This window comes from Orcinus orca, chromosome 16, assembly GCF_937001465.1.
Source record: "Orcinus orca chromosome 16, mOrcOrc1.1, whole genome shotgun sequence".
Lineage (NCBI taxonomy): Eukaryota > Metazoa > Chordata > Mammalia > Artiodactyla > Delphinidae > Orcinus > Orcinus orca.
The window spans coordinates 33,158,987-33,183,948 of record NC_064574.1 but is presented as its reverse complement, the minus strand read 5'-3'; the positions used below and the strand labels follow the sequence as shown (position 1 = coordinate 33,183,948).

The following is a 24,962-nucleotide window of genomic DNA, read 5'->3' as shown; positions in this document are numbered from 1 at the left end:
AGGGCTTTTTCTGGTGGTTTGGGTTTGCTTTGCCTAGCCACACAGCAGGCCAGAAGTGCTGGAGAGTTAGTGCCTTCCCAGCTGCAACCTTCGACCAAACACTGTGGAATTGGTGTTTTTATACCCCAGCTCCATAACTCCTTGTTCAGGATAACTGAGGCTTACATTCTGCACTGGCCCCCCAGAGTTCCCCTATAGGGTTAAGTTCCAATTGTCCACAGTGGCATCTTCCTTAAGCAAGCACCTCCTATTGGCTTCCGTCCCTCCTGTCTCAGTTCCCCACTCCCCTACTCAAATAAACTACTTGCACTTGAACTTGTGCCTCAGAGTCTGCTTCTAAGGGAACCTAAACTAAGACACACAGGCAGTGGACTAATGCTTTGAAGATCCCTCTGGCTCATTATTTTCTCTCTTGTAATGTGTTAAGACGATCAGAAAACAGAGAAGACAGGGACTGCCAAGCACTCTTACCTCAGCCCAGGAAATGCAAGGACATCTTTTCCTGGTAACAAAAAAATTCTGTGCCTTTGGGAACAGCTGTCACAGTGTCAGCTCTGGCTTCATATTACGTACCCACACAATACTACCTTCCATTATAGAATTTGAGAGCCATCAGAAATACACTGAGAGAACAGTGACAGAATCCTAGCTGTTGCCTCAACAAATCTCCTATGTTCCAGCTCATCTCTGCCCCAATCTGATATGTAGCAACATGAAATATTTTCAAATGCAAATCTAATCACTAATGGAATCCTTGTAGGAGAAGTTTTAATGCCCTTGGAAGTCACTGTGCTCACACTGAGCATCTGAGTGAAAGTCAGGTGGACAGATCGATCTTCAGTTTTCCCCCAGAAATTAGGCCAGGAGACAGTCACTGAACTACTAGGACACAAAAGAAACTGTTTCTCCTTCAATGAGGTTAAATCCTTTGCAAAATCAGCACTTAGAATAGTGATGTTTGTCTGGGGATGTAATCCATTTTCTGGAGGTGGTAGGAAATATCTCTATATTTCGTAGAATTAAAATAACTACTGTTGTCTATGTCCTTACACTAACAGAAGTTCAATCGTGGAGATAAAGTGTCATCTGCTATCATGGGAGGATAATTAGCATCCTAAGGCTCTTTCCTCTATGATGTGGGTCATGGTGGGAAGCAGGATTCACTTCCTACTGTAGAAGCAAGCCAAGCCAGATGGCCCTTTCCCTGACCCCTGGCTGAAGAGGACAGTCACATTATCCAGCCTCAGCAACTCAGGTGTTCCCACCCTGGATTTTTAATTTAGACTCAGGGACAGTTCAGAATTCCATGGCAGCAGAGGCACTTGGGCTCTCGGCCTCAGCTGTGGTGGTGTCCATCGGCCAGAGAGGCATCAGGGCCAGGGTTAGGGACATTCAAATCAGGCTGTCCCTGCAGCATGACCTCAGCTGTGTTCCTGCGGCCCAGCCTCTCTCAGATCCTGCCTGTCTTTAAAACCTAGTTATCCAGGCTTCTGGTCAATTCTGTTAGCCCCCATTATCCTTCTACTAAAGTTAGCTGGAGTCTACTCCTGTTATGTGCCATCCAGAACCCCGAGGGGCACAGAGAGTGATATCCCCAAGTGTACAGAGTCTCTCCTGTAGGTCAGAGACCTAGCTCTTGTCTAGGGGACATCTAGATGTCTAGATAACTAGTCAAAGGAGCCTTATCTCCTTCGCTGCAGGGGGCTTGATTGCATAATTGTTAAGTTTCCTTTCCTGTTCTAAAAGTCTATGACTCTACATGGAGTGTTGGACAGTGAAGACACAAAACTACTTGAACTTCTGTATCCTTAGTGGTAAGAAGAGGGTTTCTGGAAAAATAAATGCCATTGTGTGGTGGTTTGGGTTTGCTTTGCCCATATCACCCAATCTGGCCCATATCAAACAATCAAAGAGTATCTCAAGTCTATACTATGTATATGTCCCCAAATATCTCAGTTCTGTATCGTGCATATGATTGTATCTGGTAAACATTGTTTGGGGCATATCAAGGCAAAGGAAACCCATAGTTCAATTAACAATGTTCACAGGTGTCTGTTATATGAATGGTCCTATTGGAGACAAAGAATCAGAGATGTTAAGACAGGGAGAGTGACTGACACTTTTACATACTCAGTAATATGAATGACTTTGTAGCCATGAAAACAGTCTGGAGAGTGGGCAGTGTGGTCATAACATGCATAGATCATGGAGTTTGGTTGGGAGAGTAGAGGTCATTTGTTTTTAAGCCCTTCCCATGGTCACACTATAACAATTTCAGGGAAAACCCACTTGAAACATTATGAATCAGGGAAACTTTTGTAGTTAATGATAAACCAATCTGGAGAGTGGTTCAAAACAGTTTTTGAAGGAAAGGGACTATTATAGATTAAAAGAGGCTTAAGAGATATGTCAGCCAAAAGCAATGGTATATCCTTGTTTAAATCCTGATTCAACTAAAACTGTAAGTTAGACTATTAGATGATGTTAAGGAGTTATTGATGATTATCTTGGAGGTATTAGTGGTATTGTGGTGTGTTTTTTTTCCCAAGTCCTTATCCATTAGACATACATGCTGAATCTATGGATGAAATAAAAGAATGTCTTGGATTTGCCTTAAAATATTGTAGCATAGTATTACTGAAAGTGTGGTCTGTGGATCAGTGCCAGTTTGCCAATTGTGTGCTATTAGTCTGTGGTAAGTGCAGACATTGACAATGAGTGTTTAGAAACCGTGACAGCACTTTGCATTGTCATGGCATCCAAGCAGCTATGAGTGGACTTGTCTCATTGACCAGCGCAGAGCCCAGTTGGGTATTGTTGAACTTGCATGCCCAACTGCCTGTGGTCCATGACAGATTGGAAATTAAACAGAAGGATTCTTCACCACTGATAGCTTAAGAAGAATTGCTTTAGCACACACACAAAGAGGGGCAGGGGTGGGTAGAGATAGATGAAAAAGAATGGCAGAAAGTTGATGACTGTTGAAGCTAGGTGATGGGCACATAGTACAATTCTCTCTATTTTTGTGAAGGTTTGAAAATCTACATCATTTGGTTTATTAAATAGTTTTTAAACACCCAGCCTGTTAATGGAGCTATTTTAAATACATACATTTTCAATGCATATATTTATATCTAAACATATAGTATATATGTATGTGTGTATTTCAAATAATATAAAAATGACACAGAATTCACACAGCTTACATAACATATGTAACTTTATTTTACAGAAATCTTAGGTAAACAAAGTAATTTCCTGGATCATAAGCTTGGTGAGCTTTTATTATATAATTATAATAAACAGATTATATAATAAACACCTTGAGGCCAAGGATCCTGTGAGATATCACTTCTGTTCCTCCACAGCACTCAACCCACAGTACTGCAGAGTTAATGGTCCCTAATAAACCCTGGCTGATAGGCTAAACTCAGGAACTGAATTGTTATGAAGAGTGGTTTAACTCTCCATGCACTAACAACACACCACTCAATCAATCAATTTGAAAATCAGTTTCCTGAATCCACCCTCACAGAGATTTGTCACGGAACATTTGAGATTGAGGAGGACTTCAAGCTTTGCTAATGTTCTCATTTTGCAAATGGAAATGAGGGCCAGAGAAGTTATATGAGCTTCACTGGATATTCTGCTTGTTAGTGCCAGTGCTGTTGCCTCTGATGCCTACAATTGGACTGTTCCTTCTGCCATGATGTTTCTCAGAACGTACAAGTTCACCTCCCACCCCCTGCCCCTTGCTCCTCATTTAAAATTATATGGTTTCAGTTGTAGGAAAGAGAAAGAAGTTGTCAAGCTGACTCCACCAGGAGGCTGAACAAGAGGTGCGACTATAGAATAGGTTCATGTAATGGTGAGTATTTGCCCAGCACTGCTCTGTGCCTCTGGCCTTCAGGAACTTTCTGTCTATTTGGGGAAAGCAGATGTACACATGTTAATAGAGGATGGTCCTGATGTGTAGGATTAAAGCATAAATGAGTAGGTGGGTACAGCCGGGGGTGGGGGGTGGGGCTGGAGAAGGGAGGAATATCTTGGAGGGCATAGAGCTTGGGCATGAGGTCAGAGAACCAAGGAGAGGGAAGAATCCTAGGGTTAGAATCACACAGACCTGGGTTTCTGCTTCACCCTGTTGGTATTAAAGAGCTTGGGAGGTTTCTGTGGGGAACAGGATGGGATCCAACACTGACTGGATTTAGAAAGACCAATATGGTAGCAACAGTGTGTGGGAGTGTCTGGCAGCAGGGAGAACAATGAGGAGGGCCTAAGGAGATGAAAGCGTAGAGCAGGTGATGGCAGTGGGAAGAGAGAGAAAAGGCAGATGTGAGAACTTTGACTTTTAAGTAAAAAAAAAAAACAAAAAACACCAAAAATCCCCCCAAGACTATGTGATGTGCCAGGTGCTGTTCTAATACCATACAAATCTGAACTTATTTGAACACCCTGAACTAGTATTATTGTTATTCCTGAAACTGAGACACAGGAAGGTTAAGTCACATGCCCAAGGACACACACTGATAAATGGTTAAGTCAAGGTCACACCCAGGCAGTTTGGCTGCTGCGTCTCAGCTCTTCACCACTGCATGCTATAGTGAAGTAAAGGTGTTAGAGGTTAAAGTCATGATGACTCCATCATGACTAAGTGACTTAGAAACTGTTAATGCCATTGACAAGTTAGATACATTAAATGAGAATATTAGCCTGGGGGAAAGCAGATACATATACTTGGTTTTTTATATGTTTTGTTTAAGTTGACAAGGCTGCATCTGAGTAGAATGTCCTGTGGGAAATTAGAACTATAGGACAGGAACTCGGGAGAGATGTAGTTGTTAGTTCCTTTCTGTCAGCGCTTGAAAAATGTTGTGCCACTTCATTCTGACCTCCATGATTTCAGATGAGAAATCTGCTGTCATTTGAATTGATATTTGCCTGTAAGTAATGCATCATTTCTCTCTTGTTGCTCTGAAGATTTTTTTCTTTAGTTTTCAGAAGTTTAATTATGATATGTTTTGATGAGGAGTTTTTTAGATTTATCCTATTTCAGGTTCACTTAGCTCTTGAATCTGTAGGTTTCTGTCTTTCACCATTACTTCAGCCATTATTTCTTTGAATGTTTAGTCCCACAGTCTCTCTTGTCTCCTGCTGGGATTCTGATGATATATATGTTAGAGCTTTTGTTACTGTCCCACAGGTCCCTCTTTTTCCCTAATCTCTCTTAGCTGTTTTTCAGATTGAGTGAATTTGATTGAATAGTCCTCAAGTCCAGTGATTCCATCTTTTGTAATCTTCAATCTACCATTAAGCCTATCCTGTGAGTTTTTTATTTAGTGGTTGTACTTTTCAGTTCTATAATTTTCACTTGGTTCTTTTTTGTAACTTCTATTTCTTTGCTGAGGTTTTCTATTTTTTCATTTTTCTGGGGATTTCATAATTGCTGGCTGAAACCATTTTAGAGTGGCTGCTTTAAAATCTTTGCCAGATAATTCCAACAACTGATTCATCTCACTAGTGGTGTCAGTTGATTATCTTTTCTCATTCAAGTTGTGATTTTCCTGCTTCTTGGTATGACAAGTGATTTTTTTTAATAGTATTTGGACATTTTGCTTATAATGTTAGGAGACTCTTGATCTTATATAAATCTTCTATTTTACTGGGCAGCCACTCTGTTTAGTTTTTTTTAAGGCTTACTTTTGTAGGCTATCATTTCAATGACATTTCTGAGCCCTTGCAATGTTGTTCTGATCCACTTTGTTCTTCTGGCTCTGCTTAAGCTCCAACTGGATCCCTACATATGATGCCTACATGGGTTAAAGGTGCTTCCCTGGGCTGCTTGGTGTCATTAGGCAGATGAAGGGAGATGCCCTGGGTTACCTTCTGTCACTGCATAGAAGGCTGGAGACACTGAGCCTGCTGGCACTACTAGTGAATTTGGAGGGACTTGCCTGTTGTCATCTGGTGTGGGGCAGTGGATGAGCTTGGTTCCTGGGTTTCTCTGTTTCCACCGATGTGGGCAGATTGGGTCGACTGTTGTTTGGGTGGGAGGGTAGGTCATGGGATGGGTTGGCTGACCTGCATTTTGCTGTTACCACCACTATGGGCAGATCAGTCTGCTGCTGACTGTGACTGTGGGGTGAAGGATGCGTTGGAAATTCATTTCTGCTTCTTGCTGCTGCTGTGAGCGGGTTGGTCCTGCTGCTACCACAGGGTATGAGTCTCCCCACTAAGGCTTTGGTATCATTCTCTTTTCCTGGTCCTTTAGCCAGAGAGAACAGACTTTTCTTCCTTCCTCCTCTCCTTCTTTCCTTCCTTCCTTCCTTCCGTCTCTTTCTTGCTTGCTTGCTTTCTCTTGCTCTTTCTTTCTCTCTCTCTCTCTTTTTGTCCATTGTTTTTGTTTTTTTTTAAATCTGTTGTCTGTTGTTGGTTTCAGGTTGCAGGTTGGCTGGTACCCAGGATCTATGGAAGATAAAAGAACACTCAGAGAATTCACCGTGGTGTTGTTCTTCAAGACATGAGGTCCCCAGCCAGTCCTTTTTCTTCTTTCCATCTTTAAGAGTCCTTCAGAGTAGGATTGTCTGTCGAATTCTTTCCATGGCATTTGGCTGTTTTTAGAGGGGAGGAGCCAGGAAAAATGAGTCTATATCATCTTCTCCTGGAACTGGTAGCTGCCTCAGGATTTTGAGCAAATGTGTTTGTTTAAGCCACTGTATTAGCTGCTGACTGCTGCTGTAATAAATTACCACAACCTTAGTGGCTTAAAACAACACAAATATATTATCTTGGGGCTGCATTCCTTCCAGAGGCTCTGGGGAGAATCCATTCTTTGCCTTTCCAAAGAATGCTATCTGTGGTCCCCTTCCAGCAATGGCATCACTTTGACCTCTGCTTCCATCATCACATCTCCTTCTCTGACTCTCAAACTCCTGCCTCCCCTATATAAGGACACTTGTGATGATATCAGGTCTACCTGGACAATCCAGGATGACCTTTTCATTTCAAGATCCTTAACTGAATCATACCAATCATATCTGCAAAGTCCTTTTTGCCACATAAGGTAACATATTCCCAGGTTTCAGGGATTAGGTCATGGACATCTTTGGGGACCAGTCTTCTGTTTGTTACAAAGCTAATAGATGTACTTTTGGATATAGATTCCCCAGCTCCCCAGCTCTTCTTCACAAAGGCAGCAAGAGTTATGTTTCTTCTGCATGTCTCCAAAGATATTTTACGCATCCACAAACATTTCTCTTTTGCCTCCATTTCCCCCACACAAATGGTAATTTACTGCATAGACTCTTTTTCTCCTTGCTTTTGTTTTCCAGTTAATAATAGAGTTTGGAGATCTTTCTACATCAGAATAAAAAGAACTTCCTCATTCTTTTACAGCTGCATAGTGGTCCATAATGTGGATATGCCATAATCTATCTAACCACTCCTTACTATGGGACATTAAAGGCTCCGCTGGGATTTGAGGGGGTGACTAACAATGGCCTTACTTTCAAGGGGGGAGGGTGCTAGTCACAGTCATGGCTGAAAGGGGCTTCAACTGAGCAGCAGTAGGGTAGAGGCCAGATTAGAAAGGGATGATGAACTAGTGAGCACAGAACATTACTGCCATTCTTACAAATTCACAATTTCACTGTGCTCTATAATTTACAAAGGGCTTTCAGACATGTTTTATATTAAGATATGTTGAATATTCATTAACTTATGAGAGCCTCATAAAGACTTTGAGACATAACAATCACCTATTATCTACAATTTGCAGATAAGTAAATTCAGGCCCAGAGAGGTTAAGTGACATGCTTGGGGGTGAACAGCAGCAGAGCCATCTCAGCGTCTTCTCTGTTTCCAAATTCCAGCAACTTGTGTCTTAGCTATTTCCTTGGTCCAGAAGATGGAAGCAAAGGGAAGAAGAGGAGCTGGACAGAGCTAACATCATTAAATGAAGGGTTTTTTTTTTTGCTGTGTGTGTGTGTGTGTGTGTGTGTGTATGGGTGTGTGTGTGTGTGTGTGTGTGTGTGTGTGTGTGTGTAATTCTTTTTTTTAAGATAAAGGAAACCTGGAAATACATGATGGAAAAGTGAGAGGAAATGGGAGAAGGCTGAGGATACAAGACAGTGGGGAGAGAATGTGAAAAATCACGGGAGGGTTAGGCACTGCATCCTTGCTGCCAGGAGTTCTTGAACCAGAGCATCTGAGAATTCCACACCTTATATCCAAATGGGCCACACACCTTCTAGAGAGTCAGTGGGGCAAGCATTAATCAGGATCCCGGGGGTATCTGGCAAAGGTAACCAGAACGCTTTCACAGCTCGAATACACATGAACTACATTCTCATAAAATAATGAAGTGTGCTTAAGGCATCTGACATTAAGCTGCAAATGCTGAAGGAGGCCGAGGAAAAAATAACAGTGACAGAGGGGTCCTGAGTCTTGTGTCTTCTGTGAATGCACTACCCAGAGAGACAGCAGTTGGAAAGGATTCACTTGGGTGGATTTGTAGAATTCTTGCTTCAGCTGCTGGTAAAACCACTTTCTCCAATGCACAGCTTTCAGGTATTTAAGAAAAAAGCAATGAGAGAATAAGGCTAGTGGGTTGCAAGCAGGTAAGCAGGCTTGAGTCTGGTCCACAAGCCTATTTCCTGAGAGAATCATTTATCCCAAAGGGGCTGTCATTTGGGTCTCCTTAACATGGACTTTCTCCATCCAAGCAAAAAACTGGCATAGGTCGCCACAGAAACAACTGTGCAGAGGTAGTCCAAGCCCGCAAGGGACAGTTTGGGTTTTCTGAACACTGTGTTTTTCTGGTAAATGAACCATGAGAACTGATCAGCTCTGGAAGGTCTAAAATCATGGCCCATGGACCAATAACATTCAGGGATGTGGCCATAGAGTTCTGTCAGCATGAGTGGGAATTTCTTGACCCTGTTCAGAAGAAGTTGTACTGGGATGTGATGATGGAGAACTATAGTAACTTGGTCTCAGTGGGCCATTCCATTTATAAGCCAGACACAATTGTTTTATTGGAGCCAGGGAAAGAACCCTGGATGGTTGTGAGGGAAGAAACAAGAAGCTGGAGTACAGATTTGTATTCAAGTTATAAAATAATCAGCGATAGAAAAACTTTTATATCTGGAAAATGTTCATCTCTTTCTGCATCAGAGAATTCACAGTGGTGAGAAACTCTATGAAGACAAAGAATGTGGGAAGGCCTTTAGTTATGCCTCAAACCTTGCTCAACATGGAAGAGTTCATATTGGAGCAGACAGCCAGGACTCCAAGATGGCATCAGTCGTACCACTGAAGGAGAAGTTCCTGGATGTCAAATTAGGGGAGCTGCCACACTGGATACTAATGCAGGATTTCATCCCTAAATACATTGCTGGAGCATTTCAAAGAGGTTATTACCAGTATTACCACAGTATTTTAACGTGAAGAAGGGGAGTGTTGCTGGACTTTCTATGGTGCTGGCAGCTTACGTGCTTTTCAACTACTGCCATTCTTACAAGGAAATTAAACATGTGCGTTCCCTGGCGGTCCCACGGTTAGGACTCCACACTTTCACTGGCTAGGGCCTGAGTTCGATCTCTGCTCATGGAACTACGATCCCAGATTTTGGGGTCTTGGTTCCCCAGCTGGGGGTCAAATCTGAGCCCCGGTGGTGGGAGTGCCAGTCCTGGCCGCTGGACCACCAGAGAATTCCCGGCCCCAGGGAATATTAATTGGCGTGAGCTCTCCCGGAGGTCCCCATCTCGGCACCAAGACCCAGCTCCACCCAACAGCCTGCAAGCTCCAGTGCAGGATGCCTCATGCCAAACAACCAGCAAGATAAGAACACAGCCCCACCCATCACCCATCAGCCTAAAGTTGTACTAAGCTCACGGACACCTCAAAACACACCCCTTGACACGGCCCTGCGCACCAGAGGGACAAGACCCAGCTCCACCCACCAGAGCACAGGCACCAATCCCTCCCACCAGGAAGCCTACATAAGCCCCTGGACCAATCTCACCCACTGGGGGCAGAGACCAGAAGCAAGAGGAACTATGACCCTGCAGCCTGCAGAAAGGAGACCACAAACACAGTAAATTAGACAAAATGAGATGACAGAGGAATATGGTGCAGATGAAGGAATAAGGTAAAAAGAAAAGAAATCTTCCATAAACGTGAGTAGCCAAATGACTACCACTGAAGAGGGCACACTCTACATTCCTGACCATGACCTTTGCCTGGCAGCCCTGAATCCTCTCATGTCCTAATGGAAAATTAACAATAAAAGATGACTGGTTAAAAAAAAAAAAAAAAAAGGATCTCTCAGCAACTTTCAAGTATGTAATACAGTAGTATTAACTCTGCTCACCATGTTGTATGTTACGTCCCCATGACTTATTTTATAATTGGAAATTTGTAGCTTTTGACTACCTTCACCCATTTCACCCACTGCCTCTGGCAATCATCAATATGTTCTCTATCTATGGCTCTGGTCTCACTTCTGGGTTTTTTTTTTTTTGGATTTCACATATAAGTGAGATCATACAGTATTGGTATTTGTCTTTCTCTGCCTGACTTCACTTAGTGTGATGCGCTCAAGATCCATCCATGTTGTCACAAATGGCAGGATTTCCTTCTTTTTATGACTAATATTTGACTGTATATATGCCACATTTTAAAAAACCCATTCATCTCTTGATGAACTCTTGTTGTTTCCATGTCTTGGCTTTGTGGGTGGTGCTGCATTGAACAGTGGGTTATAGATATATTTTCAAGATAGGGATTTTGTTTCCTTTGGATGGATACCAAGACGTGGAACTGCTGGGTTATATAGTAGTTCTAGTTTTAATTTTTTGAGGAAGCTCCTCACTGTTTTCCATGGTGGCTGCACTAATTTGCATTCCCTCTGGCAGTACATAAGGGTTCCCTTTTTTCCATGTCCTTGCCAACACTTGTTATTTCTTGTCTTTTTGATAATAGCCATTCTTACAGGTGTGAGGTGATATTTTATTGTAGTTTTGATTTGCATTTCCCTGATGATTAGTGATGTTGAGCACCTTTTCCTGTACCTGTTGGCCATTTGTATGTCTTCTTTGGAAAAATGACTATTCAGATCCTCTCTTCATTTTTTAATTGGGTCGTTTGTTTAATTTTCTATTAAGTTGTATACATTTTAAAAAATATATTGTGGATGGTAAGTCAACTATACTCCAGTATAAAGTAAAAATTAAAAACAAAAAACAAAAAACATGGGCTTTCTCTGAATGTAAACTTGCTCATAGAGATTGTGCTCTCTGACAGATAGGGAAAGTGGTTTTCCCCTGGAAAAGAAAGTAGAGTCTGAGAGAGTCAGCCACTGCAAAGTAACCTGGGAGAATGGGAATAGAGAGAGGAAAGGAATAAAAAAATGTTTTGAGTAAAAATGCAGACAAAAGCAAACTGGCTTGTCATTTACTTGGATGTACACAAACCAACATGTGAATGAAATTGATCATATCTGCTTCATCTTGCTTCCACTGAAGTATTTTAAAGTAAATTACAACCATCAAAATGTTTTACCGCTGAATCCTTCAGTACACATCTCTAAACAATACAGACATTTCCTACATTTTATTTTATAAATATAAATGAGTATTGCTGTTTGCCAGCCTGGACGTGCTAGGCATGGGTGAACAAGATAGAGCTCATGTTCCTTTGGTGGGGGTGGGAGATGGAGAGGTGGGAAGAGACTTAAACCATGTACCACATCGTTACATTTGTTTGGTGTAATCAAGTTATGAAGGTGATGCTCTGTGCTGCATCCATCACCTATGGAAGGTAGCCCCTCCCATAAGGGAAGGTGGGAGGGAGCGGTCCCAGAAGGCTTCTCTGAGGAAGGCACACTGTGGGTGGCCCTGGGGTGGGAGGAAGGTCAGCATTCTGGAGCAGGGAGCAGAGAAGGATAGCTTGGGGTTAGGTATGGGCTCTGACACCATCTCCACTACCTATTAGTTCTCTGTGCCTCTGTTTCCCCATCTGTAAAATTGGGCCAGTAACAGGGGTGTTTGAAATGATGGTTGACACTTATTAAGGCATCCACAGTCCTACCCAAAACCTGTTGGTTAAGGAGATGGCATGTTGAGCAACTGAGAAGCCACTGTGGCTGCAGCAAAGAGAGTAAGGGTGAAGCCCTGGGATGGGCAGGACCAACTGCTAGACCAAGGGCAGCGAGAAGCATGGAAGGCAAGTGGCAAGGTTGGGTCTATATTTTTAATTTTTCAGTTATTTATTTCATTGCAAAGGTAATACATGCTTTCATTTTGGATTGCCATGTCCCCACACCTTTGTTAACACTTCACGGGATTGATCTTTTCAATTTCTTACCAATCATATATATTCTAAAATGGCAACACTTTTTAAAAACTGTGTTTCTTTTTTTTTTTTTTTGCTCACTGCTGTGGCCTCTCCCATTGCGGAGCACAGGCTCAGCGGCCATGGCTCACGGGCCTAGCTGCTCCATGGCATGTGGGATCTTCCCAGACCGGGGCACGAACCCATGTCCCCTGCATCGGCAAGCAGACTCTCAACCACTGCGCCACCAGGGAAGCCCAAAAACTGCATTTCTTTTTTCTTGGCTGCATTGCGTCTTCATTGCTGTGCACAGGCTTTCTCTAGTTGCAGCGAGCAGGGACTACTCTTTGTTGCAGGTGTGGGCTTCTCATTGCAGTGGCTTCTCTTGTTGTGGAGCGTGAGCTCTAGGCGCGTGGGCTTCAGTAGTTGCCCTGCATGGGCTTCAGTAGTTCTGGTGCACAGGCTCTAGAGCTCAGGCTCAGTAGATGTGGCTCACAGTCTTAGTTGCTCTGTGGAATGTGGGATCTTCCCAGACCAGGGATGGAACCTGTGTCCCCTGCATTGGCAGGTGGATTCTTAACCACTGTGCCACCAGGGAAGTCCCTAAAAACTGCACTTCTGTGATAACTTACATCAAGCGGCTATTCATACTGTCCCCTGAGAAAAAAATGCACAACCTAACAGTTGCGAGTTATGTTTTATTCAGGGAACTTACTGAGGACTATAGCCTGGGAAGGCAGCCTCTCAGATAGCTCTGGGAAACTGTTCCAAAGAGCTAAGGGAGGAGCCAGGATACATAGGAGTTTTTGCTGAAAAACACAAAACAAAACATGTAGTTGAACATCAAAAGATTACTGCTAATCCCCAAAACCAGACATTTCAAGTTAATGATTTTAGTGCTTTAGTATGGGAAGATGCAAGAGTCTGGGCTCATTGAAATTATTCCTTTGATATGCACCTTAACTATGAAGGGCCAGCATCTAGTTTTTCTCTGTACTGAGTTCCCCTCAGGGTGCACCATCAGGGCAGCTGCCTTGGCTGAGGGCGTGATGGTTGCAACAGTCATTGTTCACTGAAATGCCAGGCAATGCTTTTTGCCCACAATATTTACTAACAATTTGCATTTCTTCTGTGAAGTACCTGTTCATACTCTTAGTTCATCTTTCTATTCATTTGCCATTTTAGCATTTATTTACAGAAACTCTTCATATATTACAACATTAAACTCTTGTCTGTTAATATCTGAGCAAATTTTTTCTCAAGTCTGTCTCTTGTCTTTCAACCTTTCTTTCCTTCTTTTTTAAATAAACTTTTTTTTCTATTATTAAGATTTCATACATAGAAAAGTAGAAAGACTAGTGAATCTCCATATACTCATTACCTAGATGTGGTAACTGATAACATTTTGTCATATTTGTTTCATTATCTTGTTTCTGATAAAGTATTTTAAGTATTATATATTTTTTTAATTTAATAAAAAATTATAGACATTAAGACATTTACCCTAAATCCTCCAGTATACATCTCTATTTTTTTTTACAAAACCATAATACCATTATCACATATTTATGATATCTTTCAAAGTTTTTTACTTTTATGTAGTCATAACTGTCAGTCTTTCATTGTTTTGCATTGCTATCGGTTTTAGGAAGTGCTTTCTCATGCAAAGATTATTAAAAAACTTATCTTTATTGTCATCTGCAATTCTATAGAGGTTTTTTTTTTTTGCACTTAGATCTTTAATCATCTGGACTTTATTTTTGTGTATATTGTGAGGTGGAGATCTCACCATTTATAGAATATTTAGGTGATTCAACATTTACCAGCGTTTTGAAATGTTGCCCTTAACACAGACTAAATTCCCATGGGGACTTCCCTGGTGGTCCAGTGGGTAAGAATCTGCCTTCCAGTGCAGGGGATGCAGGTTCGATCCCTGGTTAGGGAACTAAGATCCCACATGCCGAGGGACAACTAAGCCCACGTGCCACAACTACTGAGACCGTGTGCTCTGGTGCCTGCATGCCACAACTAGAGAGAAGCCCGTGAGCTGCAACTAGAGAAGCTTGTGCACCGCAACGAAGAGCCCGTGCGCCACAACGGAAGGATGCCACATGCTGCAACCAAGACCCAATGCAGCCAAATAAATAAATTAATTTTAAAAACTTCCATGAATATGGCAACTTATCTTAATTTTGCTTAAAATCTTCAAGTCCCACTGTCTTTAGAATAAAATTCTGATTCCTCATCTGGGCTTAAAAGGCCTCCCCCTGCTTACGAAACTCATCTACCACTCTGCCCTCTGCAGACTGTGCTCTAGCCCCAGGGACCTCCTTCCATCTGGGCACTCAGAGCTCATACCAGGCTGTTTCACACTGATTTCGCACATGCCATTCCCCCTGCCTGGATGCTCCAGCCTCTGTGTGGCTGGCTCTGGGGAACCTTGCAGCTCTTAGTTCAAATGGCACTTCTTCAGAGTCCTTCTCAGACCACCCAGTCTAAGCACCTACCCCAGGCACTACTACATCCCTTTTATTGCCCCAAAGCACCTCTCACTATTTGAAGTTACCTTGCCTGTTCCGTCACCCACTAGAGGGTAAACTCCATGACAGCAGGAGACCTTCCAGGTCTGGTTCCCTGCTGTTGGGTCAAAGAAAGTAGACTTTCATCATTTTGATAGAAGTTGCCAAATTGCCCTGAGAAAAGCTTTGCCACTTTACTTTCCCCTTGATAGTCAATCAGAGCACTTGTCTCTCTGTACTCTTGCCAGAACTAGAGTCCTTCCAACTTTTTACCACCTCCAAAATACAAAAATCAAGAAACAAAAACAGACAAACCCAAAACAACTAAGGGTATCTTATTTAAATAAATTAAAATTTAACCTCATAAATTGCAGTTCTTCGTGTTTGAGTATGGTTGTTATGCTTACTAGCCATTTATATATACTTTTTTCTTAACTATCAGTGCATATCCTTTGTCAGGTTTTTCATTTGGTTTATTTCTAATAATTTGTAAGAATTCTGTTTATTAAAAAATCTCTTTATTACATGTGTTCCCAGTATTTTTCCTCATTTTGATCTTGTTTATGACCTTAAATATTTTTTGCCTGCAGAATTTTAATATTTCTAAAAAGTCAAATTTATCACATTTTTCCTTTAGGATTTTCAGGTTTTGTGCCATTCTTAGAAAGATCTTCTCTATTCCAAGATATCTAGATAGCTCTTTCCATATATGTATATGTATACACTCATTTTTTATTCTAACATTTTTATGATTTTATTTTTAAATTTTGAAATCTTTAATCCATCTGGAATTCATTTTGATATCAGGAGTGAGGTGAAGAATCTAACCTTTTTTCCTTTCCTCCCCCAGGGTGGGGAGCCAAATGTGCCAAGACCATTTGCTAAAAAATCCACTTTTCCTCATGGATTTGAAATGCTACCTTCATCATATATTCAGTTTCCATCTACATTTATATCTATTTATGGGCTGAACTATTATTCTTCATCTATCTTTCTTTTCTAGTTGCTTTAATCACTGTAGAGTTAGAAACATTTTCACATTTGACAAGGCTAGCTCCTTCTCTTTAATTTGCTAGCTATTGATGCATATTTTGCTTTTTAAAAGGATTTGCACTGGGAATTCCCTGGTGGTCTAGTAGTTAGGACTCCACCCTTCCACTGCTGGGGTGGGGGTGCCCAGGTTCCATCCCTGGTCAGGGAAATAAGATCCCACAAGCCACGTGGTATGGCTAAAAAATAAAATAAAATGATTTGCACTATGGCTGCAGGGTAAAGAGAATGGAAAAGGTGGATGTGTCTTGACCTGATGGAACTTCCTTGTAGTATTCCAGGAGAGAGATGGTAGAATAGAGACTAGAACACAGAAAGTACCATAGATTACCCCATTGTATTCCAAATTTTAGTCATTTTCCAGTATACCACCTTTCATAATTATTGATATATCTAAATGTTACCTACACTATTATTAAGTTAATTTTTCACTACTTCAATTCATTTTAAAATTTTAAATACTTACATTAGGTGCATCCTATGTAATATCTGTAAAAGCATAGATCAGACATAGTAGTTATAATATTTTATAGTTATAAATGAATAGATAACAATGAAAATAAATATTGTCCATCTAGCACCTAAAGTTCTTTTGTGTACAACCAGTGGTTTGAGAAACGTTGATCTGAGCAAACCATTCTGATCAGTTCTTTGAAAATCTCCACTCAGCCTGGGCTAGCTGATAGTGTCCGCTGCCTGAGCGGGACGCTGGTTAACAGGTGGGTTCAGTTTGCAAAAATCTTCAAGATGTTCACTTATAAACACTTTTCCGTGTGATTGTAACCAATAAAAAGTTTAAAAAGTAAGTTTTTAAAAGTTTTAAAAGTATCACTGTATTGTTTTGTGCTAATTACCGGTAATAAAAGCTATTACATATATAGGTCATGCAAAGAAACAGATTAATGAAGTGAATAACAGTTACACAAACTTAAAACACTGGTAGCAGTTCTCTTCCTTAGAATTTTGAGGTTCCTGCAAGCAAATCCATCCTCCCATACATCTCTGAAATGGGTCACAGATGATATCTTAGATAGAACGTTCAGAGGATGATATGTCAGTGAAGTGATCTGTAGGGCAGAATTAGACAATGATGCCAGAAGCCAGAGCCTTAATATCCTTATCTCTTAGTCTTCATTAAAGGTAAACAGTGATAAATGGAAAATGCCATCCTAACTGCATGAAGATCAAATTAAGGAGCGAGATTGCAGGGAATCAAATATTTTGTACTGACCTGTCACAAGCACTTACTCAGAAACAAGTAAACACACACCACAGTCTTTTTTTACCTTAAGGTGATTCTGGTTTTTAGACTTCTAAATACTCTGCTTTCAGAGTTTACCTTTTTTCTGAACAGCCACAGCACTGATATTAATAAAGTTTACAAATTCGCTGATATTAAAATCTCACTGCCAAACAGAAGCTGCTGCTTCCCAGCATGGAAATTCAAATAGCTTGTATCTTTTGTCCTTCAAAAACAGTAGAAAATAATCTAGTTTCCTTCTGTTGGTAGCCATGGAAACTAAAGTCCAATATTTTGGTGACAGAATAATGCTAAAGACTACAGCATTCAAGGGCATCTATGGATTTGCTACACATCAATAAACAATAAAACTAGCAACTTCAAAATTCAACCTGTAGATTTTCAATTATAAGTCTCCCTGGTTTCAAAATTATTGGGGGGGGGCAATTGAATTGGAGAAAATGCAGATGATTGCTTGTCAGAGGAAGATCTGGAGTCTTGTTTTCTCAAGGACATGTTCATTTCCTCTTTCCTTTCTGTTAGGTCTCCTTCCAGTGGTGCCTGCCCTTTGAGGTGGATATTCTTCCTACCTCTAATCATCCCAAAGCTGGAAGCCTTACTATGTAATTCCTGACTTTTAAAAGGGCTTCTCTCTCCAGTCAAGAGTCCCTAAGAGACCTGGCCTGAGAGGGTGCCCTCATTCTTAACATACACATGTAGGCTGATCTATTTGCATAATCTGCTTTCTGGAAACCTTACAGAGTCTTATGCCAATTAAATTTCATCCAGAGTTTCTCAAAATCTAATTTTTCAGTATTTCCAGCTTCTCTCACTGTTCCCCAGTCAAGTGATAGAGCCCTTTCTGTCAGTACAATTTGTTCGAAGGATCTTCGAGAGAGGGATTAGCGCAGCGATTAGTGCGAGGCTTCTGATTACAATTTCAGGGAGCTCAGTGCAAGGAGATGTCCTTCTACCAACCAAATCTCAAACGAACATTCAGGACACAGCTGAGAAGCAGAGAACCTGCCAGCACAGGCCTGCTCAGGCTATTTAAAGCTGCGCTCCATAAAAAAGAATGAAATAATGCCATTTGCAGCAACGTGGATGGACCTAGAGATTGTCATACTGAGTGAAGTTAGACAGAGAAGGACAAATATCATATGATATCACTTATGTGTGGAATCTAAAAAAAGGGTAAGGGGACTTCCCTGGTGGCACGGTGGTTAAGAATCTGCCTGCCAATGCAGGGGACACAGGTTTGATCCCTGGTCCGGGAAGATCCCACATGCCGCAGAGCACCTAAGTCCGTGTGCCACAACTACTGAAGCCCGTGCACCTAGAGCCCATGCTCCACAACAAGAGAAGCCACCCCAATGAGAAGCCTGTGCACCGCAACAAAGAGTAGCCCCAGCTCGCCTCAACTAGAGAAAGCCCAAGTGCAGCAATGAAGACCCAACGCAGCCAAACATAAAAAAATTAAAAATAAATTAAAAATATAAAAAAAGGGTACAGGGCTCCCCTGGTGGCGCGGTGGTTGAGAGTCCGCCTGCCGATGCGGGGGACACGGGTTCGTGCCCCGGTCCGGGAGGATCCCACGTGCCGCGGAGCGGCTGGGCCCGTGAGCCATGGCCGCTGAGCCTGCGCGTCCGGAGCCTGTGCTCCGCAACGGGAGAGGCCACAACAGTGAGAGGCCCGCGTACCGCAAAAAAAAAAAAAAAAAAAAAAAAAAAAAAAAGATTAAAAAAAGGGTACAAATGAACTTATCTACAAAACAGAAATAGAGTTACAGATGTAGAAAACAAACTTATGGTTACCGGGGGTAAGGGTGGGGAGGAATAAATTAGAAAATTGGGATTGACATATACACACTACTATATATAAAATAGATAACTAAAAAGGAACTACTATACAGCACAGGGAACTCTACTCAATACTCTGTAATGGCCTGTATGGGAAAAGAATCTAAAAAAGAGGGAGTATATGTATATGTATAACTGATTCACTTTGTTGTACACCTGAAACTAACACAACATTGTAAATCAACTATACTCCAATAAAAATTTTTTAAAATTAAAAATAAATAAATAAATAAAGCTGCTCCCTGGCGAAGCAAGGGAAGGACAGGGGTGAGGGGCCAGCCATTCAGAGGGTGACAGAGGGTGCTGGCAGCAGGCAGGCAGAAGACAAAAATAATGAGAGGAAGGAGTCCACTTGGGCAAAGGATTCCTTTTTCTCTTCCACCACAAATTGACAAGCTTGCATCCATCAGCCTAGCTTATCATAAGTGATCTTACACATACTTTGGTGGGTGGTACACATTTTTTTTTTCTCACCTTTCATGTTTACAATCTGGTGGAGATGAAAAGCCTTTTTTAAAAAAAAAGTGCGAATCTTAGCTGTTATTTTAGATGGCTCAAATGTTCCTTCCATACCCAGTTAATGTTATAAAACAGGAAGCTCTGGTTTTGGAGAGGCAAAGGTATGATTAAGATGTGATGCACGTTTTGGAACCATATTTAAATCTTTGTATTATTGGGGGACATACGTTCCCAATCACATGGTCACAGTTTTACAATTTGGTAAAATTCTTATACTTGATTCAGCATAAGGCTTTGTTCCCTTCAAAAAAACTCACTGAGGGCTTCCCTGGTGGTGCAGTGGTTAAGAATCCGCCTGCCAATGCAGGGGACACAGGTTTGAGCCCTGGTCTGGGAAGATCCCACATGCCGCAGAGCACCTAAGCCCGTGCGCCACAACTACTGAGCCTGCGCTCTAGACCCCGTGAGCCACAACTACTGAGCCTGCGTGCCACAACTACTGCGGCCCGCGTGCCTAGAGCCCATGCTCCACAACAAGAGAATACAACGCAATGAGAAGCCTGCGAACCGCAACAAAGAGTAGCTCCCGCTCGCCGCAATTAGAGAAAAAACCCCATGCAGCAACGAAAGACCCAACACAGCCAAAAATAAATAAAAATAAAATAAATAAATTAAAAACAAGAAAAAAACCTCATTGAACGGAAGCCTATTCTCTTAGGTCGGCTTCTTCCAGAAGTAGAATCTGAGTCAAGGGTTCAGGTGCAAGAGATTTATTAAGGAAACGCTCCCAGGAGACACCAGTGAGTAAGAGAAGGACAGGGGAAGGAAGGAGCCAGGCAAGAGTGAGATTTCATGCGAAGCCCCAGCCTTGGCCTGATCAGGAGGAGAGCTCTGGAACTTGAATCATGCCTCAGAGCATGTCCTTCCTGGGGACAAGGAAGCTGGACTTTCAGACTCGCAAACCAGTTGGTCACCAGCCTTAGGTCAAAGGGTGGGGTAGGAGATGGGGTGGCCATGGAGGCAATAAAACCCCCAGACACTGCTGGCTCTCCATTTGGGCTGAACTGGCTCCAGGACCAGATCACAGATGCCAGCCTTTGCCTGCAAAGCACTTAGCTGGGGGTTGGGCACACAGAGCTGGCAAGAGACCTGAGGGGTTCTGGGAATGCTGTAACCACAGGGCTACCCCCCATATGCTTGCTCTCACCACCAGGCAACAGTTATGGGTCTTTCATCAAGTTCTGCTGCAAGAGGAAATGAATAATTTCTTTTGAAAGTCCTGGGGTCAGCTTTTCATCCTCCAGAGACGCACTTCCTTCTCTGGTTGGGTAAAAGTGGGCGTCCCTGGAATGCTTCTGTAAGATGGAGCAGCCGTCCCGGTTGAAGATGACCTGCGCCATTTGAAAACTGCGGAGGGTGTACCTTTGGTTCTCCTTGCCCTTCAGTTCATTGATTTTCTGAGAAAGGCACTGGTAGACAGATGTGGAGAGTGAATTTCCAGAGGCTGGCTGTGGATGGCCAAATACTTCATAGAATGTGTCCAGAGATTTCCGAAGTCCAGCATCCTCTGCGTTTGTCTCTGGTGGGCCCTTCACAGAAGGGTCAAGCCAGGAGTACTCAGAGGTCCAGGAATCATTTTGTTCAGTATTTAAGTTACTAGTGTCTGCAAGACAAAACACATTCCAATACTCAAAAACATATTTTAAAATATCAGAAAGCAAGGCAGGAGCAGATGATGTTTCTTTTCAATTTAACACACTCACTATTCCTGGGTAACTGGCAATGGACAGAATCAGCTGATTTCAGAACCTGTTCCCACTATCCTGGGATTATGCCACTTGTTTGCTCAAAGTAAGATACTTGCATGTATCAGGGGTTCTTAACCTGGGAGTCCTTATACAGAAATTCAGGGTGGCTGTGAACTAGTATGGGGGAAAAATCTTATCTTATTTTCATTAACCTCTACCTGAAATTAGGAATTTCCGTCCATGATGAATGTAGGCAACAAACTTATTAGCAGCAGTACCTGTGATCCTGTTGCCAACAGATCACAGTTATTTTCATTTCATATTAGAGCTTGTTGAAGATGTTTTAAAATACCATTTATGCTTATCATTATGCTATAGAACAAACTGTGTCCCTCCAAAATTCATATGTTGAAGGCCTAATCCTTAATGTGACTATGATTGGAGATGGGGCTTTTAGGAGGTTATTAAGGTTAAATGAGGTCATAAGGGTGTGGCCCTAATCAGATAGGACTGAAGGCCTTATAAGAAGAGGAAGAGACCCTTCTCTCTCCTTATTGCCTCCTACCACCCACCAGATGTGCAAAAAACCAAGGAAAGGCCATGTGAACATGTGAGGACACAATGAAAAAGTGATCTTCTGTAAGCCAGAAAGACAGTCCTAACCACAACATGACCATGGTGGCACCCTGATCTCAGACTTTCAGCCTCTGGAACTGTGAGAAAATACATTTCTGTTGTGTGAGCCACCCAGGTTACAGTACTTTGTTAGGGCAGCCCGAGCAGCCTAAGACACACTACTCTGAAATCACCATAGTTATTAGTTCTGACACTAGATCTTATTATGTGAGTCTTAATAAAAAAGCATTGCAGGGCTTCCCTGGTGGCGCAGTGGTTGAGAGTCCGCCTGCCGATGCAGGGGACGCGGGTTCGCGCCCCAGTCCGGGAAGATCCCACGTGCCACGGAGCGGCTGGGCCTGTGAGCCCTGGCCGCTGGGTCTGCGTGTCCGGAGCCTGTGCTCCACAACGGGAGAGGCCACAACAGTGAGAGGCCCGTGCACCACAAAAAAAAAAAAAAAAGCATTACATATTCTTTACAATATCATATCTTTGTTCTTTAAATATATATATATATGTATATTTTTTTAATTTGCAAGTTGTAGAATTCCTTATAAAACTACCAGGTTTATTCTTTAAAATTTCATACTTTAAATCAAAGTATATTTTCCTTTTTTCACTCTGATATAAGCTTTATTAAATTACTAACTTTAACTCCACACACACCCCACCCTTGCTAATTCAACAAGTAGTTATAATAAAAAATATTTGTACTTGCTAATGATGAAGAATGTTGAATGATGCAGTGGGTGAAGTTTTAGAAAAGGAGGCAGAATTTGGGGTTTTGACTCTAGTTTTACTACCAGGTAGATATGACACCTTTCTGAGCTTTGGCTTTCTCATCTACAAAACAAGAGTTTTACTAAATGATCTCTTGCCTAGAACTTCTATGGTAATACAGGGAATGGAGAAGTATAATCCAAAGCATTAGAGTATCCAAAAAAATGTGGACACACGTTCTGTGAGACACACGCAGGGCCACATGTGGACAAGCATTCATTGACTCAACACACATTTACAGAAAGGTGATGATATAAATGTAATTCATTACAAGTTGCTACAAGGTAAACAGAGGATGCTGAAGACCATGTTCTTCAACTGAGATAGTTAGACCTTAACTAGGAAGAGGAGACATACTTCTAGACATCAAACAACTGGAAAATACTCACAGGATATACATAAATACACAAAGATGTGATGACATTGACTGGGGACAGTGTGGATGCAAAGGCAAATGCAGAGTAAGGGAAGGATCAGCATGTAGCAGAATTAGTGAGGAGTGCCTCTTTGGAGAAGGCTACGTGCACTCTTATTAGGAAGGGACCAGAATCAGAAACTGTGGAAACAGGAGGGTTAATGAACAAGGCCATGTGGCAAGAAGAAGCAGAAACTAAAGTGCTCCATGGCTGGTTGTCATTATCCCCCTCTACCAGCTGGCTATACCTTCAGCAGCCTAAGACCCAGCCTGGAGGCAGAAGGAGAGAGAATTCACAGAGTGGCCAAACAGGCTCCTGGGACAGACAACAGCGACCATGCTTTTTAAACAATTCAGTGGCAGGGATGGCTTCCATTACACTGGATTGCAGCAAGCCTAGTTTATGTCCCAGGCCCCTCAAGCCTAAAAAATAAAATAAAATTTTTAAAACAGGAAAATAAATTTCCTTTGCTGCCGCTATGCCCAGAGCTTCTGCCTAGTTCTGCCTAAGTTCCTCCCAACAAGCCCATTGCTGAACTGCAGCCTCCTGGACGGGCATGGGGTGAGGGAGGCAGAGGCTGGCCTCTTTCCAGTTCTTGTGTCAGAGAAACTGCAGGAGAGGACTTCCTGGCCACCTCACTTGGAATGCTGAGCACACTTTCCAATAGCAACTTTCTTATCCATATAGGTCAATAGGTTCTACAATGTGGAAGGTGATGTGGATAGACAGAGTGAAAAGCTGGGGATCATCTAAAGCAAAGTGATCCGTAACACAGTCTCCAAAGTCAAGCAGACCCAAGTTCAAATCCCTGCTCTGCCAAATTCAAGTTGTGCAACACTAAGTTACTTAACATCTCTGAGACTCAGTCACCTGGTGTGCAAAATGGAGACACTACCAGTTATCAGCTCATGATTCTCATGTTGTGAGAATTAGCTAAGATAATATATGCAAAGCACTTAGCCCACCTTGAAGAATGGCTGATTCCAGGCTGGTGATGGGAAAGTACAAGATGAGCCTGGACATCTCACCATTCTCTAATGCTCGAAGAATGATGGGGGCACAGCAAGGGGGAGCTGAGGCCGGCTCAAAAGGGATCCCTTGGCCAAATCTAGAACAATTTGAGCATCAAAATAATGAGAGTTAACAGATTATAACCCATTTATTAAAACAGAAAACCATGAATCCATAAAATAATTGAAAGTTTGAAGAGGAATGGGATACTTACAGCCTCAGAGTACCTCCCCATAAGATACTTATTAGTTACAAAGGGAGAAAGAATAACTTTAAATATAGTGGAGAAGTGTGGCAAATATCACCATCCACAAGTGATCTAAATGAGCACCATCAGTAACGGGACAAATCAAAATCATGTGCCACCTGACCAGGTGTAATGGGAAGACCCAGCATCACTTCTCGGAGAGTCCTGCCAAAGGTGCATCACCTGAACCAATATGGGGAAGCGGCAGACAAAACCAAATCAAGAGACATTCTATGAAATAACTGGCCTGTACTCTTCAGAAGTGCCAAGTTCATGAAAACCAAGGAAAGGCTAAGCAGTTGTTCCAGACTGAAGGAGACTACAGAGACAGGACAACTAAATGCAGCACATGATTTCCTCTGGCTCCTTTTGCTCTACAGAACATTCTTGGGCCCCATGAATGGGGTCTGGGGATGAGATGGTAGTAATGTGTCACTGTTAATTTCCTGATTTTGATGGTTTCGTTGAGCTTTGTAGGAGAATGTCCTTGTTTGTAGGAAAATCAAGGATGGTGGGCAACAGGTTGGTGGCTTACTCTCAAATAATTCATGAAAAAAATGTTACTTGTACTTGCAAGTTTTCTGAGTTTGAGATTGTTTCAAGAAAAAAAAATTAAAACAAACCTCTGGAGGAATAATTGTTAAAATTTCTTTGGGTGGCCTACTTGAACATTAAAACAAACCAA

The 24,962-nt window shown here is 42.0% G+C and overlaps 1 protein-coding gene across 9 annotated transcripts in view; it reads right to left on the bottom strand.

Moving 5' to 3' along the window:
• Nucleotides 1-14,048: 14,048 nt before the first annotated feature.
• Nucleotides 14,049-24,962, bottom strand: part of SHLD1 (shieldin complex subunit 1) — a 97,252-nt gene continuing 86,338 nt past the window's right edge. For 5 of the 9 annotated variants that reach the window (XM_004276448.4, XM_049700004.1, XM_033440288.2 and 2 more), the window contains one exon: nucleotides 20,215-21,123. In XM_004276448.4, coding sequence (XP_004276496.1) covers nucleotides 20,681-21,123 — 443 coding nt within the window. In that variant the 3' untranslated portion in view covers nucleotides 20,215-20,680. Of the gene's footprint in view, nucleotides 18,442-19,879; nucleotides 21,124-23,984; nucleotides 24,159-24,962 lie in introns of those variants that run through there. The other 4 variants (XR_007472384.1, XM_033440289.2, XM_033440293.2 and 1 more) reach the window with 4 other exon arrangements.